This window comes from Trachypithecus francoisi, unplaced genomic scaffold, assembly GCF_009764315.1.
Source record: "Trachypithecus francoisi isolate TF-2019V2 unplaced genomic scaffold, Tfra_2.0 Lachesis_group10, whole genome shotgun sequence".
In the NCBI taxonomy this organism is placed as follows: Eukaryota; Metazoa; Chordata; class Mammalia; order Primates; family Cercopithecidae; genus Trachypithecus; species Trachypithecus francoisi.
The window spans coordinates 82410862-82426580 of NW_022681455.1; the positions used below are offsets into that span (position 1 = coordinate 82410862).

At 52.1% G+C, this 15719-nt stretch overlaps 1 protein-coding gene across 1 annotated transcript; it reads right to left on the reverse strand.

Moving 5' to 3' along the window:
* CD19 (CD19 molecule) lies at nt 1–8289 on the reverse strand. Its single transcript, XM_033217939.1, is given in 16 exon segments — nt 1–203; nt 366–472; nt 573–665; nt 1516–1572; nt 1675–1689; nt 1692–1730; nt 1831–1899; nt 1981–2085; nt 2220–2333; nt 2760–2848; nt 3162–3210; nt 4462–4572; nt 6524–6802; nt 6924–7127; nt 7447–7713; nt 7970–8289. Coding segments are annotated over 15 exon segments (1671 nt in total). The 5' UTR covers nt 8058–8289; the 3' UTR covers nt 1–203; nt 366–380.
* Between the last annotated feature and the right edge of the window lie 7430 nt (nt 8290–15719).

Sequence of the window (15719 nt, forward strand, 5' to 3'; positions counted from 1 at the left end):
TAGGATTGGAAGAGCTCATTGAGTTTATTTAAGGAATACAAAAGGGACTGGAAGTGTCACTGGCATGTATACACACACACACACACACACGTACACACATGCACACATCCTAAGCAACATTGCTCCAGAGGTTGGCATCATCTGCTCAAGGTCTTCAGATTTCAGAGTCAGGTGTGGATCTTGGGGACTTGAAGAGATCCAGGCTATGAAGAAGAAACAGTAATGGGGAGAAGCCCAGCAGCCCTCCCCTTGCCCACCAGGCCCTAGGAGCCCTGTTCCCTCTCCCTCCCTGAAAGCCAGCAGCCACTGTCATCCGTGCCTATCTCCCTCCCTCCCCACTTTCCCTAGGGGCAGTCTCAGCTCACCTGGCCACCTGAGGATCACCTGGCACTCCAGGTGCCCATGTGGCCACCTCCTCCCCAGGCTGGGTCTGGCCCATCGGGATTGTCCATGTTCTCATAAGAGTCTGCATCTGGATAGGACCAGGGAGGAGAACATGGGTGGCACTGGAAGTAGGCTGGGAGGCAAAGTCAGCCCAGGGGATAGCAGGGGACAGCGGCAGAAGCACCCACCTTCCTCATGATTGGGTCCAGGCTGGCCCCGAATGGAACGGAGCTGGGGGGCTGCATACAGGAGCCCTCTCATATCCTCATAGGACTGGGACCCTGCTTGGGCGGGGGATGGAGAATTGGAGGCTAGGGCACGGGAAGTACAGCCTATGGTAAGGAGGAAGAATGAGGGGCAGAGGAAGGTGAGGGGCATCACCTATGCTGTGCTGAGAAGGGGTGATTCGGTCAGCATCGGGTTTAGGGCCCCGGTTAGCTGTAGAGTCAGGGTTAGATATGGGTTAGATTATGGCTAGAGAAGGGGTCACGAACAGAACTGGCCTGGGCATGGTGGCTCACACGTGTAATCCCGGCACTTTGGGAGGCTGAGGTGGGCAGATCATTAGAGGTAAGGAGTCTGAGACCAGTCTGGCCAACATGGCGAAACCCCGTCTCTACTGAAGATACAAAAATTAGCCAGGTGTCGTGGCAAACATCTGTAATCCCAGCTACTCAGGAGGCTGAGGCATGAGAATCGCTTGAACCTGGGAGGTAGAGGTGGCAACTGCACTACAGCCTGGGCAACAGAGTGAGACTCCAATTCAAAAAAAAAAAAAAAGAGAGAGAGAAAAGGAAAAAGAAAAAACTGGAGGGAGTCAGAGTCATGAAGAAGCTGCAGAGTGAGCTGGGGTCCAAGTTGAGGTCTGCACTGAGGGGCTGAGGTGAGGTGGAGGTCAAGTCCAGGTTGATACTGGATCAGGATCGGTGTTGATATTCATAGTTAGGGAGGGGGTAAATATTGGGGGTCAGGATGGGGGATGGAGTAGTATTGAGGTGAGAGGAGTCAAATCCAAGTTCAGGACTGGGTTCAGGTTTGGGGTCAAGGTCAGGTCAAAGTTGGGTCTGGTGTCAGAGCTGAGGCCAGGTCACCCAAGCTGGGTAAGGCAGTCTGGTCGAAAGTATCTCTCACCCAGGGAAGTCGCTTCCCGGCTGGGGTCCCAGGCTGACCCATGGGGGCTCAGGAAGTCTGGAAAGGGAAGAGGGAGGTTACTATTCCTCCTGGCCTCCAGGCGTCCTCCACCTCCCCCCGCCCCCCCCTCCCCCCCACTGTTGCCATCCTCACACACACCCATTGTCCTGGCGCCGGCTGGGTCAGCTCTTCATCCTCGTTCTCGTAAGACTCAGCTGTGGCAGAAGAGAGAGAACTCCAGGGACCCCTTCTAGGGGTGTCACAGCGCTGCAATTACACCTAAGTCTCTGAGGTCCCACAAAGGCCCCAAGTTACCGTTGGAGAAGGAGTCTTCATCCTCAGGACCCAGGGGCTCATCCTCAGGGTTCTCGTAGCCGCTGCCATCTGGTGGAGAAGGAGGGGTGTCCATGGGAGTCCACAGGCCACCGCAGAGAGGTGGGGGGCCACGGAGGAGGGCAGCCTTACCCTGGGAGAGCTGGTCCTGCCCAAAGTTGGAGTCGTTCTCATAGAACTCGGAGCCCTCCTCATTGTCGGGCTCTTCATAGCCCTCCCCTTCCTCTTCTTCTGGGCCTAGGGGTTTCGGGATAGGGATAGGGAACCGAGTCACGCCCCCTCTCCTCCAGGCCCCAGTCCACTATTCGGGCCACAGACCGCTCCAACCCCCTTCATGTGGGGAACGACCCTTCCCTCCCCCAATCATTCACCCGCTCCCGGAGGGCTCCGGGACCCCACGGCTCCATCCACCTGGACGTCGCTGCTTGGATTTCCATAAGGCAGGGCGGTGCCCCCCAGGCCTGCGGCCCAACGCTGGGCGCGTCCTGGCGAGAGGGGCAGACGTTGTAAGACGGGGTCAGAAGAGATGGGGGCGGTCAAGGCTAAGGGCCCAAGCGGCGGGGCACGGGGAGAGAATGCTTTGGGCTCTGCAAATGGACTCTGAGTCTAGGAACCTGGCCTTGAACCATGGGGCGGGATCTAAATCTAGGGCAGAGGCCTTCAGTTCTGGGGCGAGGTTCTGCTCCTGATTTGGACTTCAGGCTCTGGGTCCTGGGGGCGTGGCTCTGAGCCCTGGAGGCCGGGCCTGGTTCTAGGGGTGGGGCTCATAGATGGGCGGGACTGCCCTTTCCGGTGGCGGAGTTCCGAGCTCCAGAAGCCATGGCACACAGTGGATTGGAGGGATGAGGACAGTGTGGGTGGAGCCCTGGATCTGGAGCGGAGCTATAGGCTGGAGGGGCGGTGCCTCTTACCGAGGCCTATGGTGGGTGTGGGGAGAGATAGCACGTTCCCATACTGGTTCTGGGGTCCGCTTCCTGGGGGAGGCGTCACTTTGAAGAACCTGGCGGGAGAAGGGGAAGTGCACAGTGAGGGCCAACTTGGAATGGAATGGCGGACCCACTCAAGATTCTGTCCAGGCCTTCAGAGGTTAAACGTGATCACTTATGCTGGGACAGCCAATAGAGGAGTCTGAGATGATCATTTCCAAGGAGGTCTTCACAGAGGAAGTAGCTTTGGAGCTGGGCTTTGAGGTTGGGCAGTATTTGAAACAGTAGAGACAGAACAAAGAACCCCTGGGCAGAGGAAACAGTAAGTGCAAGGCATACAGTGAATGAAGGTGGAGGTGTTACCGAGGGGTGCACTGGTTGCATTACCTCCTGGTGGGGTCAGTCATTCGCTTTCTTTTCCTCCTCAGGACCAGGGCTGGTGGGAGTTAAAGGGAGTGATCAGAGGAGGGGCTGCTTGGCAGGATGAGGATTTGTGGGGCCAGGTACTGGGGAGGTCACTTGGTTCAACAGAGGAGACAGGAGTTCAAATTGCAAGGGGGACGGGCGCGGTGGCTCGTGCCTGTAATCCCAGCACTTTGGGAGGCCGAGGTGGGCGGATCATTTGAAGTCAAGAGTTTGAGACCAGCCTGGCCAACATGGTGAAACCTCGTCTTTATTAAAAATATAAAAATTAGCCGGACGTGGTGGTGGGCGCCTGTGATCCTAGCTACTAGGGAGGCTGAGGCAAGAGAATTGCTTGAACCCAGGAGGTGGAGGTTGCAGTGAGCCGAGATCATGCCATTGCACTCCAACATGGGCAACAGAGCAAAAACTCCATCTCAAAAAAAAAAAAAAAAAGTTTGAGGGAGCCAGGGGCTGTAGCTCACTCCTATAATCCCAGCACTTTAGGAGGATGAGGCCGGCAAATTGCCTAAGCTCAGGAGTTCGAGACCAGCGTGGGCAACGTGGCGAAACCCTGTCTCTACTAAAAATATAAAAAATCGGCCGGGCGCGGTGGCTCAAGCCTGTAATCCCAGCACTTTGGGAGGCCGAGACGGGCGGATCACGAGGTCAGGAGATCGAGACCATCCTGGCTAACACGGTGAAACCCCGTCTCTACTAAAAAACACAAAAAAAATTAGCCGGGCGAGGTGGCGGGCGCCTGTAGTCCTAGCTACTCGGGAGGCTGAGGCAGGAGAATGGCGTGAACCCGGGAGGCGGAGCTTGCAGTGAGCTGAGATCTGGCCACAGCACTCCAGCCTGGGCGGCAGAGCGAGACTCCGTCTCAAAAAAAAAAAAAAACAAAAACAAAAACAAAACAAAACAAAACAAAAAAAATATAAAAAATCGGCTAGGCGCACTGGCACACACTTGTAGTCCCAGCTACTCAGGAGGCTGAGGCACAAGAATCACTTGAGCCTGGGAGGCAGAGGTTACAGTGAGCTCAGATTGTGCCACTGCACTCCAGCTGGGGTGATAGAATGAGACCCTGTCTCAAAAAAAAAAAAAAATGCAAGAGGCTTGGGAAGTTTGAGGGAGGCTAGAGGAAGACTAGGGGGAACAGGATTCTGGGGTCTTGCAGGGAGGGATGGGAGGAAAGAAAGATGGTTGTCAGACTGGCCAAAGCCGGCTTATCCTGGGGAAGATGGAGTAGGGTTTGGACAGACCCACTGGGGACATGACTCACCTCTTTGAAGATGAAGAATGCCCACAAGGGAACACAGGCAGAAGATCAGATAAGTCAGAGTCACAGCTGGGACCTTCCAGCCACCAATCCTCAGCAGCCAGTGCCATAGTGCTAGGGGGAAGGGGCTATGAGATGAGGACCCCAGGCTGGCATCTTATGTTCCAATCCCGAGATCTCAAAGAACCGCAAGTCTGGGGCACAGAGGCAAGACACAGACTTGGCGAGGTGCGGTGGTCCGCGCCTGTAATCCCAGCACTTTGGGAGGCCAAGGCGGGTGGATCACCTGAGGTCAGGAGTTTGAGACCAGCCTAGCCAACATGGTGAAACCCTGTCTCTACTAAAAATACAAAAAAATTAGCTAGGTGTGGTGGCAGGCGCCTGTAATCCCAGCTACTTGGGAGGCTAAGTCAGGAGAATCGCTTGAACCCGGGAGTGGAGATTTCAGTGAGCGGAGATTACTGCACTCCAGCCTGGGCAACAAGAGCGAAACTCTGTCTCAAGAGAAAAAAAAAAAGACAGACTCAAAATCCCAAACTGTGAGAAAGGCTCTCCTCTCTCTAAGGAGTCATGTCCCAGGAGGTCAGGGATTGTCACAGAGCCTGGCACATGACATGAGGCAGTGTCTTTTGAGCAAATCACAGACAAACCATGGCTGTATTCAGAGGCAATGTGTGGATTGAGGAGAGCATGATGATCAGTTTCCTGCTGCAATTAAGGACAGTCATGGTCAAAGTGAAGGGCAGAGTTGAGTTTGCAAGGTTACAGCTGGGATCCAGCACGTTGCTTGGATCAAGTTTTGAGTGAAAGTTGGGGTTGGGTTTGTGAATTGCGGTTAGCATAGCATGATAGGATTGTATGAAGGAGAGAGAACTGGCAGAACACTGTGACCAGTTTGCTGGACAGGGTGAGGAAAAGGAAGGATGCCCAGGTTCTTAACCTAGGCAAGGGAGCAGGTGGTGGTGCCCTCTGCTTACACAGGGCCACCAAGAAGACTATACTTGGGGAAGACATTGAGTTTGATTTTGTATCTGTTGAGCCTGAGGTGTCCATGGGACATCAAATGGCACAGGGGACGGCTGAATATGGAGCCTGGAATAGAGTCACCAAGGCATAGTGACCCAAAAAGCCATTGGGAGTCAAGGTCAAATGGGAAAGCGTGCAGACAGGGATAAGAAGAGGGCCCAGGGCTCCAAAAGTGAGGAGTTGGGGAGGAAGGAAGACTCCACCCAAGCTGGTGGGCAGGCACAAGCAATGGTAGGTGAAGACCCAGAAAAGTAGTGTATTGGAAGCGAGGAAAGAAAGACTTGAAGTCTAGGCCAGGTGTGGTGGCTCATGCCTGCAATCCCAGTACTTTGGGAGGCCAAGGCAGGCGGATCACCTGAAGTCAGGAGTTCAAGACCAGCCTGGTCCAACATGGAGAAACCCCATCTCTACTAAAAATACAAAAATTAGGCCTGACCCTGCCCTGTGGCTCATGCCTGTAATCCCAGCACTTTGGGAGGCCGAGACGGGTGGATCACGAAGTCAGGAGTTCGAGACCAACCTGGCCAACATAATGAAACCCCGTCTCTACTAAAAATACAAAAAATTAGCCAGGCGTGGTGGTGAGCGCCTGTAATCCCAGCTACTCGGGAGGCTGAGGCAGGAGAATCACTTGAACCTGGAAGGTGAAAGTTGCAGTGAGCTGAGATTGCACCATTGCACTCCAGCCCGGGTGACAGTGAAAGACTCCTCTCAAAAAAAAAAAAAAAAATTAGCCAGGTGTGGTGGTGGGCACCTGTAATCCCAGCTATTCAGGAGGCTGAGGCAGGAGAATCGCTTGAACCTGGGAGGCGGAGGCTGCAGTGAGCCAAGACGAGATGGCACCACTGCACTCCAGCCTAGGCGACAGAGCAAGACTCCGTCAAAAAAAAAAAAGACTTGGAGTCAATGTTCTGTGTGGAAGTTGGGGTTTGGGGTGAGGCTGGGAGTAGCCCTCAAGTTGGGGGAACCTAAGATTGACTGGCTTCCACTTCTTGCCAGTACCCCCACACAGATGCCTCCCAGTTGAGAAAAACTCTACCTGGCCGAGCAGTGATCTCCAGGTAGAATGACTTGGTCCAGTTGCCACGGTGACAATAATACTTTCCAGCGTCTTGAGCTGTGGCCCGGGTCAACAATAGACCCGTGTCCACTACCCACATATCTCTGTCTGGGCGATCGTCTTTCAGCTCTAGGCTCAACAATGAGGACTTAGGCCCCTTGGGGCGCACATGGGTCCAGGAGAGGGGGCCCCTGGACACAGAGTCAGGGGGTACCCCACAGGACAGCCAGAGTGTGGAGCCAGGGGCCATGGTGAGGTCTGGGGCAGGGAGAGATAAGACGAGGAAAGCCTGATCCTCAGGGTCTCACACCTCTTCAGTTTCCTCTCCCCTCCGTCTCTGGACCCCCACTTCCCGGCATCTCCCCAGTCATCGCCTTACCCTGGCTCAGGCTCTGGTTCAGGCTGTCCCTCGGTGGGCCACACACAGGCTCTCCCTCCCAGATCTCAGGTCTGTCTTTGGCCCACACATACAGTTGGGAGCTGATGAGTTTCCCAGAAGGGGAGCTGGGGCCCTCTGAGGACCTGTTCTTCAGGCCACAGCCCAGGCCACCTAGGTCCGAAACATTCCACCGGAACAGCTCCCCTGGGAAGAGACCCAGAACCAAATGCAGAGACACCCAGGAGAGGGAGAGAGATAGAGACTTAAAGGCAGAGATAAATAGAGACAAAGACTCAGAGAGAGAGAGAGACAGAGAGAGAAGGCAGTGAGAGGTGGAGGGACAGGAAGCAGCTCATGCTGAAGCCACGAAGCCCCAGGAGTCTGCCCACCTAGCTCCGAGTTTCGCCCTCAATCCCTCCAGCCCCTCTTTCCAGCTCCATTGCGGCTGCGGACATCTTCTGTCCATGGTGGCCTCCCTTCTCTCCTCCTGCCCCTGCCCTAGCCCAGCCAGCCCGGCCCTCACCGCTGCCCTCCACACTGACTGTCCAGCCAGGCTGCCAGGCCTTCTCAGATGGGGGCCCCGGCTGGCATAGGTAGAAGCCCCCCGTCTGATTAGAGACGTTGAAGATTAAAAGCCAGATGCCCAGGGGCCCCATGCGGATTCCCATGCCTGGCAGCGCCAGGCTGAGATTTAAGAAGGGTTCAAACGGGGACTCCCGACACCAGACCAGCTGCTGAGTGGGGCCATCTGAGGTCCCCTCGAGGCACTGCAACACAGCGTTATCTCCCTCTGTGGAGAGAGAGGGAGAGAGGTGTGGGCATGGGTGGGGGGACTTCCAAGCCCCCCCACTCCTCACACCGGGTTATAGATCAGAGGACTCCAAAAACTGGGAGTGGAGGAGCCGGCAGAGTCCTTCCAACCCCTCCCTGAATTTTACAAATAAGAAAATGGAGGCTCAGAGAGGGTAAGTTACTCAGCCAAGGACACCCAGCCACAACCCAAGTTTCCAGCCTCAATCCCTTCCCTTTCTGCCATTTGGACATACCTTCCACCTTCACCACTAGAGGTTCCTGGGGCCTGACTTCCATGGGGGTGAGGAAGAGGAGGAAGAAGAGGAGGCAAGGAGGTGGCATGGTGGTCAGACTCCCCGGGGCACCCAGCTTCGCGCAGGGGATGCTGGGGCAGGCAGGGGCCTAGAGGGCACTGAACCATGGGTGTCTGCGGGGGCGGCAGGCAGTCCCCCCAGAGAGGAAGGGGGTGGTCACGCCTCAGGCCCCATTCTCCAGGAACCCTCCAGACTCACATTTGCCTCCTCCCTGCCACGCTGTTTTATTTTCATCCCAGCTCTCACCACCATGGGAAATGATCTTGTGGGTTTACTTGTTCATTTCTGTTTTCTGCACAAGAATATGAGCTTCTTGGAGTACAGACCGTGTTGTTCACCACTAATTGCAAGTGCCCTAGAACAGTGCTGGGTACATAGTAGGCACCTGATAAATATTTGTTGCCTGAGCGGATTCAGCCTCCAGGGCTCCCTCCTTCTCCCTCTCCCTCCTCCTCTGAACCCCGGGCTCTGAATCCATGTCTCTTCACTCACACACACCCCATTCATTCATTCAGCAAACATTTTACCAGTCCTCCCTCTACCTCCACATCCACCCATTAATAGACTTTGGGTTCTAGCCGACCTGAGTTTGAATCTTGCGCCTCCACTATTTGGCTAAACTTCATCATTCAAAACCTCAGTTTATTTCTCTGTCAACTGGGGATAATAATATTTCTATACAGGCTGGGCGAGGTGGCTCATGCCTGTAATCCCAGCACTTTGGAAGGCTGAGGCAGGCGGATCACAGGAGGTCAGCAGTTGCAGACCAGCTTGGCCAATGTGGTGAAACCCCATCTCTACTAAAAATACAAAATTAGGCCAGGCGCGGTGGCACACGCCTGTAATCCCAGAACTTTGGGAGGCAGAGGCGGATGGATCACGAGCTCAGGAGATCAAGACCATCCTGGCTAATACGGTGAAATCTGATCTCAACTAAAAATACAAAAAAATTAGCCAGGCGTGGTGGCCAGTGCCTGTAGTCCCAGCTACTCCGGAGGCTGAGGCAGGAGAATGGCATCAATCCAGGAGGCGGAGCTTGCACTGAGTCGAGATTGCGCCACTGCACTCCAGCCTGGGTGACAGAGCAAGACTCCGTCTCAAAAAAAAAAAAAAAAATTAGCCGGACATGGCACTTAGGGAGGCCGAGGTGGGTGGATCACCTGAGGTCAGGAGTTCAAGACCAGCCTGACCAACATGGTGAAACCTTGTTACTACTAAAAATAGAAAAATTAGCTGGGCATGGTGGTGCGTGCCTGTAATCGCAGGTACCTGAGAGGCTGAGGCAGGAGAATCCCTTGAACCCGGGAGGCGGAGGTTGTGGTGAGCCAAGATCACGCCACTGCACTCCAGCCTGGGTGCCAGAGTGAGACTCTGTTTCAAAAAAAGAAACAAAAGAAAACACTCCTATACAAATACTGTTTGTTTGTGAAGATTAAAAATGACAATATGTTCGGCACTATTAACCCAGTGTCCAGCACATAGCAAACCCTCAGTTAATGAGATACAGCATCAATTAATGGCTAAGAGCTCAAGTCATCCTGCCTCAGTTCAAAACCAGGCAAAAGCTAGGCACAGTGGTGCATGCCTATGGTCCCAGGTCCTTGGGAGGCTGAGGTAGAAGGATCGCTTGAGCCCAGGAGTTCAAGGCTGTAGTGCACCATGATTATGCCTGGGAATAGCCACTGTGCTCCAGCCTGGGCAACACAACAAGACCCTGTCTTTAAAAGAAAAATCGTTTTAAAAGAACCCAGGAGTTCTAACTCCTGAATCTGTTCTTATTCTGCCCCATGCCTCTCCTGTCTGTCTCTCTGTCTCTCTGTCTCTGTGTGTGTGTGTGTGTGTGTGTGTGTGTGTGTGTGTGTGTCTCTGTGTCTTTTTCACTGCTGCAGGGACTCAGAAAAAGAGTTCAGGGACCCAAGAGACCCACTTTCTCAGTGGCTGATTCCCAGGCCCATCTCACCAGGCTGTGACTTCCTGTTTGCTGTGGGCAAACCCCAGGGGACCCTCCCTACAGGTGGCAGGGCCCCCACTTCCCTTTGGCCAGTTGAGGGGGCTGGGAGGCGGAAGAGTGAAGCACTGGGGAATGAAGGGGGCAAGTAGCAGGACTCAATCTGCCTTTCATTCAACAAAATCTCTAATCCCCTCATTAGCTACCCAGCTGCCCAGACTAGCTTTCACTAGAGCATGTCATTCCCCTGCTTAAAACATGTCAGTTACAGCCAGACACAGAGGCTCACGCCTGTAATCCCGACACTTTAGGAGACCAAGGCAAGAGGATCCCTTGAGGACAGGAATTTGAGACCAGCCTGTGCAACACAGCGAGACCCCATCTCTACAGAAATTTTTTAAAACACAAAAAATGTCAGTTACTTTTCATCTACCTAAAATAAAAACTCCAACCCAAGGCCTAGCAGGCCGAGTGTTGCTGATCTACCTACATTTTCCACCTCATGCCTCACCACTCTCCCCCTTGCCAAGTGCTTCCCTGCCTCAGGACCCTTGCGCTTGCAAGATCCTTCTTCCTGGATCTCTGCTGGGGGCTCTTTGGTTCTTTGCTGGACTGGTTCTTTTCATCACTCGGGTCTCAGTTCAAATGGTATTTCTTCAAAGAGGCCTTCCCTGTGCCCCCCGGTGCTTCAAAAATATATATATTATTATTTTTAAAAAAATATTGGCCGGGCACGGTAGCTCAAGCCTGTAATCCCAGCACTTTGGGAGGCTGAGACGGGCGGATCACGAGGTCAGGAGATCGAGACCATCCTGGCTAACACAGTGAAAGCCCATCTCTACTAAAAAATACAAAAAACTAGCCGGGCGAAGTGGCGGGCGCCTGTAGTCCCAGCTACTCGGGAGGCTGAGGCAGGAGAATGGCGTAAACCTGGGAGGCGGAGCTTGCAGTGAGCTGAGATTCGGCCACTGCACTCCAGCCTGGGTGACAGAGCAAGACTCTGTCTCAAAAAAAAAAAAAAAAAAAAACTCAGGCTGGGGGAGGTGACTCACACCTCCCAGCACTTTGTGGGATCAAGGCAGGCAGATTGCTTGTGCTTAGGAGTTGGAGACCAGCCTGGGCAACATGGCAAAACCTATCTCTACCAAAAATACAAAAAATTAGCCAGGTGTGGTGGCGCATGCCTGTGTTCCCAGCTACTTGGGAGGCTGAGGTGGGAGGATCGGGGGATGGAGGTTACAGTGAGCTGAGATGGCACCACTGCACTCTAGCCTGGGCAACAAGAGCCTCTCTCTCTATAGATAGATAGATAGATAGATAGATACATAGATAGATACATAGATAGATAGATACATAGATACATAGATAGATAGATATTATATGTTGGCTGGGTGTGGTGGCTCACACCTGTAATCCCAGCATTTTGGGAGGCCCAGGTGGGCGGATCACTTGAGCCGGAGTTCAAGACCAGCCTGGGCAAAATGGAGAAATCCGTCTTTACTAAAAATACAAAAAAATGTATTTGGGCATGATGGTGCATACCTGTAGTCCCAGCTACTCGGGAGGCTGAGGTGGGAGGATCACTAGAGCCCAGGAGTTCAAGTCTAGCCTGGGCAACATGGTGAAACCCCATCTCTACAGAAAATACAAAAAAAGACCAGGCACAGTGGTTCATGCCTGTAATCCCAGCACTTTGGGAGGCTGAGGCGGGCGGATCACTTGAGGTCAGGAGAACGAGACCAGCCTGGCCAACATGGTGAAACCCAGTATCTACTAAAAATACAAAAAAAAAAAAAAAAAAATAGCTCATTGCTATAATCCCAGCTACTCGAGAGGCTGAGGCAGGAGAATTGCCTGAATCCAGGAGGCAAAGGTTGCAGTGAGCTGAGATTGCACCGCTGGACTGCAGCCTGGATGACAGAGTGAGAATCTGTCTTGGAAAAAAAAAAAGAAGAGGAAAAAGAAAACCTCCTCAAATTCCCTTTACTCACATGCTTTTTTGATCTCATGCCCTTATTTCATTCTCAGCACTTGCCCCCAATCTCAAATTATGCATGTGTATTTGCTAGTCTTCTCATCTGCCTCCTGCACCAGAATGTTCTTTCTTTGAGAACAGAAATATTTATCATCCTTAGCTGTGCACAGGCATCTAGTAGACACTCGATAGGTATTTGCTGGATAAAGGAAAGAAAAGAAGTTAGGGGCCAGGCAAGGCGGCTCATGTAATCCCAGCACTTTGGGAGGCTGAGGGGGGCTGATCATTTGAGGTCAGGAGTTCAAGGCCAGCCTGGCCAACATGGTGAAACCCCATCTCTACTAAAAATACAAAAATTAGCTTGGTGTGGTGACGCGCACTTGTAATCCCAGCCACTTGGGAGGTTGAGGCAGGAGAATCGCTTGAACTTGAAAGGCGGAGGTTGCAGTGAGCAAAGATCGTGCCATTGCACTCCAGCCTGGGAGACAAGAGCAAAACTCTGTTTCAAAAAAAAAAAAACAAGCACTTTGGGAGGCCGAGACGGGCGGATCACGAGGTCAGGAGATTGAGACCATCCTGGCTAACACGGTGAACCCCCGTCTCTACTAAAAATACAAAAACTAGCCGGGCGAGGTGGCGGGCGCCTGTAGTCCCAGCTACTCGGGAGGCTGAGGCAGGAGAATGGCGTAAACCCGGGAGGCGGAGCTTGCAGTGAGCTGAGGTCTGGCCACTGCACTCCAGTCCAGGCGACAGAGCGAGACTCCGCCTCAAAAAAAGAAAAACAAAAACAAAAACAAAAATAAGTTAGGAAGAAAACTCTCTCTCTTTTTTTGTAGAGACGAGGAAAACTTTTTTTATTCTGCTTTCTCACTACATTGCCCAGGCTGGTCTTGAACTCCTGGGCCCAAGAGATCCTCCTGCCTCAGTCTCCCAAAGTGCTGGGATTAAGGCATGAGTCACCATACCTAGCTGAAAGAAAATTTTCTTTTCTTTTCTTTTCTTTTTTTGGAGACAGATTCTCACTCTTGTTGCCCAGGTTGGAGTGCAATAATGCGATCTCGGCTCACTGCAACATCTGCCTCCCAGGTTCAAGTGATTCTCCTGCTTCAGCCACCCGAGCAGCTGGGATTACAGGCATGCGCCACCACACTCAGCTAATTTTTCTATTTTTAGTAGAAACAAGGTTTCACCGTGTTGGCCAGGCTGGTCTCGAACCCCTGACCTCAGGTGATCCACCCGCCTCGGCCTCCCAAAGTGCTGGGATTATAGGCATGAGCCACTGCATCTGGCCGAAAATTTTATTTTCTCTTCTCCCACATGCACTCTATCATCAAGGCTAGTCCATTTTATATCCTAAATATTGATAGGATCAATTTTCCCCTCTGAATCCTTTCTTCACAATCAGAAGCAATTCAGCAGCCTCTCTCCTGGGCTCCCCGTCCCCTATGTCTTTTGGTTCCCATCTACACTCCGCATGTCAAGAGAACTTCTTTGATGTTAGTCACGTGCTTCCCCTGCTCAATGGCCTTCAGTGGCTCCCAGGGCCTGCAGGATAAACTCAAGCCTGAGAGCTGTCAGGAAGGCCCTCCCCAAACTGACGGGAGGCTCATTTCTAGTCATCATTTCAGCCCCTTCCCCAGAAACCCTGCTGCATGCACAGGGAGTCTGGATTGATTGACTGATTTTTATTTTTGTAAACAGGGTCTTGCTCTCTCGCTCAGGCTGGAGTGCAGTGGCACAATCAAGCTCACTGCAGCCTCGGCCTCCAGGGCTCAAGTAGATCTTCCCCGCCTCAGCCTCCTGAGTAGCTTGGAATACAGATGCACACCACCATGCCCAGCTAATTTTTTTTTTTTTTTCTCTGTCGCCCAGGCTGGAGTGTAATGGCATGATCTCGGCTCGCTGCAACCTCCGCCTCCCGGGTTCAAGCAATTCTCCTGCCTCAGCCTCCCAAGTAGCTGGGACTACAGGCACGTGCCACCACGCCCATCTAATTTTTTGTATTTTTAGTAGAGATAGGGTTTCACCGTGTTAGCCAGGATGGTCTTGATCTCCTAACTTCGTGATCCGCCCTCCTCAGCCTCCCAAAGTGCTGGGATTACAGGCGTGAGCCACCACACCTGGCCATGCCCAGATAATTTTTAAATTTTTTGTAGAGATGAGGTCTCACTATGTTGTCCAGGCTGGTCTCGAACTCTTGGGCTCAAGTGATCCTCCTGCCATCAGCCTCCCAAAGTGCTAGCATCACAGGCGGGAGCCACCACATGCAGCCAGAGGTGGCCATTTTAGTTAGGGTGATCAGGGAAGGCCTCACTGAGGAGGTAACATCCGAACCGAGACCTCGGCTCAAAGCTTGGTGGAAAACACTTGGTTTTATACTTGGTGAAAAAGTAAGTGTGTGTTTAGTTTGGTTCAAAACTGCTATACTCTTTTTCCAGAGTGGCTATACCATTTCACATTTCCATCAACAAAATATGAGAAACCCAGTTTCTCCACATACTCACAAGCATTTGGTGTTAGCGTTCTCATTTTAGCCATTCCAAGAAGTGCATAGTGATGAAAGTGATTGTGGCTTTAATTTGTATTTCCCGAATAAATAGCTAATGATGTTTAACATCTTTTCATGCGCATATTGCCACCTGTGAGAGCAGTGAAATGTCCATTCATATCCTTTGTCCATTTTCTTTATTTCAAGTTCTGGGATACACGTGTAGGATGTGCAGGTTTGTTACATAGGTAAACGTCTGCCATGGTAGTTTGCTGCACACATCAACCCATCACCTAGGTATCAAGCCCAGCATGCATTAGCCACTCTTGCTAATGCTCTCCCTCCCCCCACCCAACCCCCACCCCACAGACCCCCAAGTATGTAGGTCCCCTCTCTGTGTCCATGTGTTCTCATTGTTCAGCTCCCACTTATAAGTGAGAACGTGTGGTGTTTAGCTTTCTGTTCTTGCATTAATTTGCTGAGGATAACGGCTTCTAGCTCTACCCATGTCCCTGCAAAGGACATGATCTCGTTCCTTTTTATGGCCGTAGAGTATTCCATGGTGTATATGTACCACATTTTCTTTATCCAGTCCATCATTGATGGGCATTTGGGTTGAGTCCATGGCTTTGCTATTTTGAATAGTGCTGCAATGAACATACTCGTGCATTTATCTTTGTAATAGAATGATTTATATTCGTTTAGGTATATACCCAGTAATGAGATTTATGGGTCAAATGGTATTTCTGGTTCTAGGTCTTTGAGGAATCACCACATTGTCTTCCACAATGGTTGAACTAATTTACATTGCCACCAACAGTGTAAAAGCATTCTACCTTCGGCCATTTTCAAACTGCATTGTCTGTTTTACAAAAATCACTCCAGCTGCTTTAAGGAGAATTAATTAATTAAAGAGCCGAGTCGACACTGTGGAAGTTCAGGAGAGGTGATGGGAGCTGGAACGGAGTGCTAGCGCTGGAGATGGAGAAAAAGGGGCACATTCTGGTATAGTCAGCACATTGGAAGTAGAGTTTACGGGACTTGCAGGAGGACACGAGAATCAAGGACTTCCAGGTTCCTGGCGTGTCCTTTACAGAGGGAGAAAAAGGTTTGGGGGAAGGGGAACCAAGGCTCTGGACATAAATCTGAATTGCCTGTCACCGTCCGGGTGGAGGTCACAGATAGAGCCTGATCTAGACACAGGCGGAGAGGAGAGGAGGGATTTCAAGGCGCTGGGAAGGGGAAAGGGGGGCCAGCAGGAAGCGGTGACTGGCTGAAT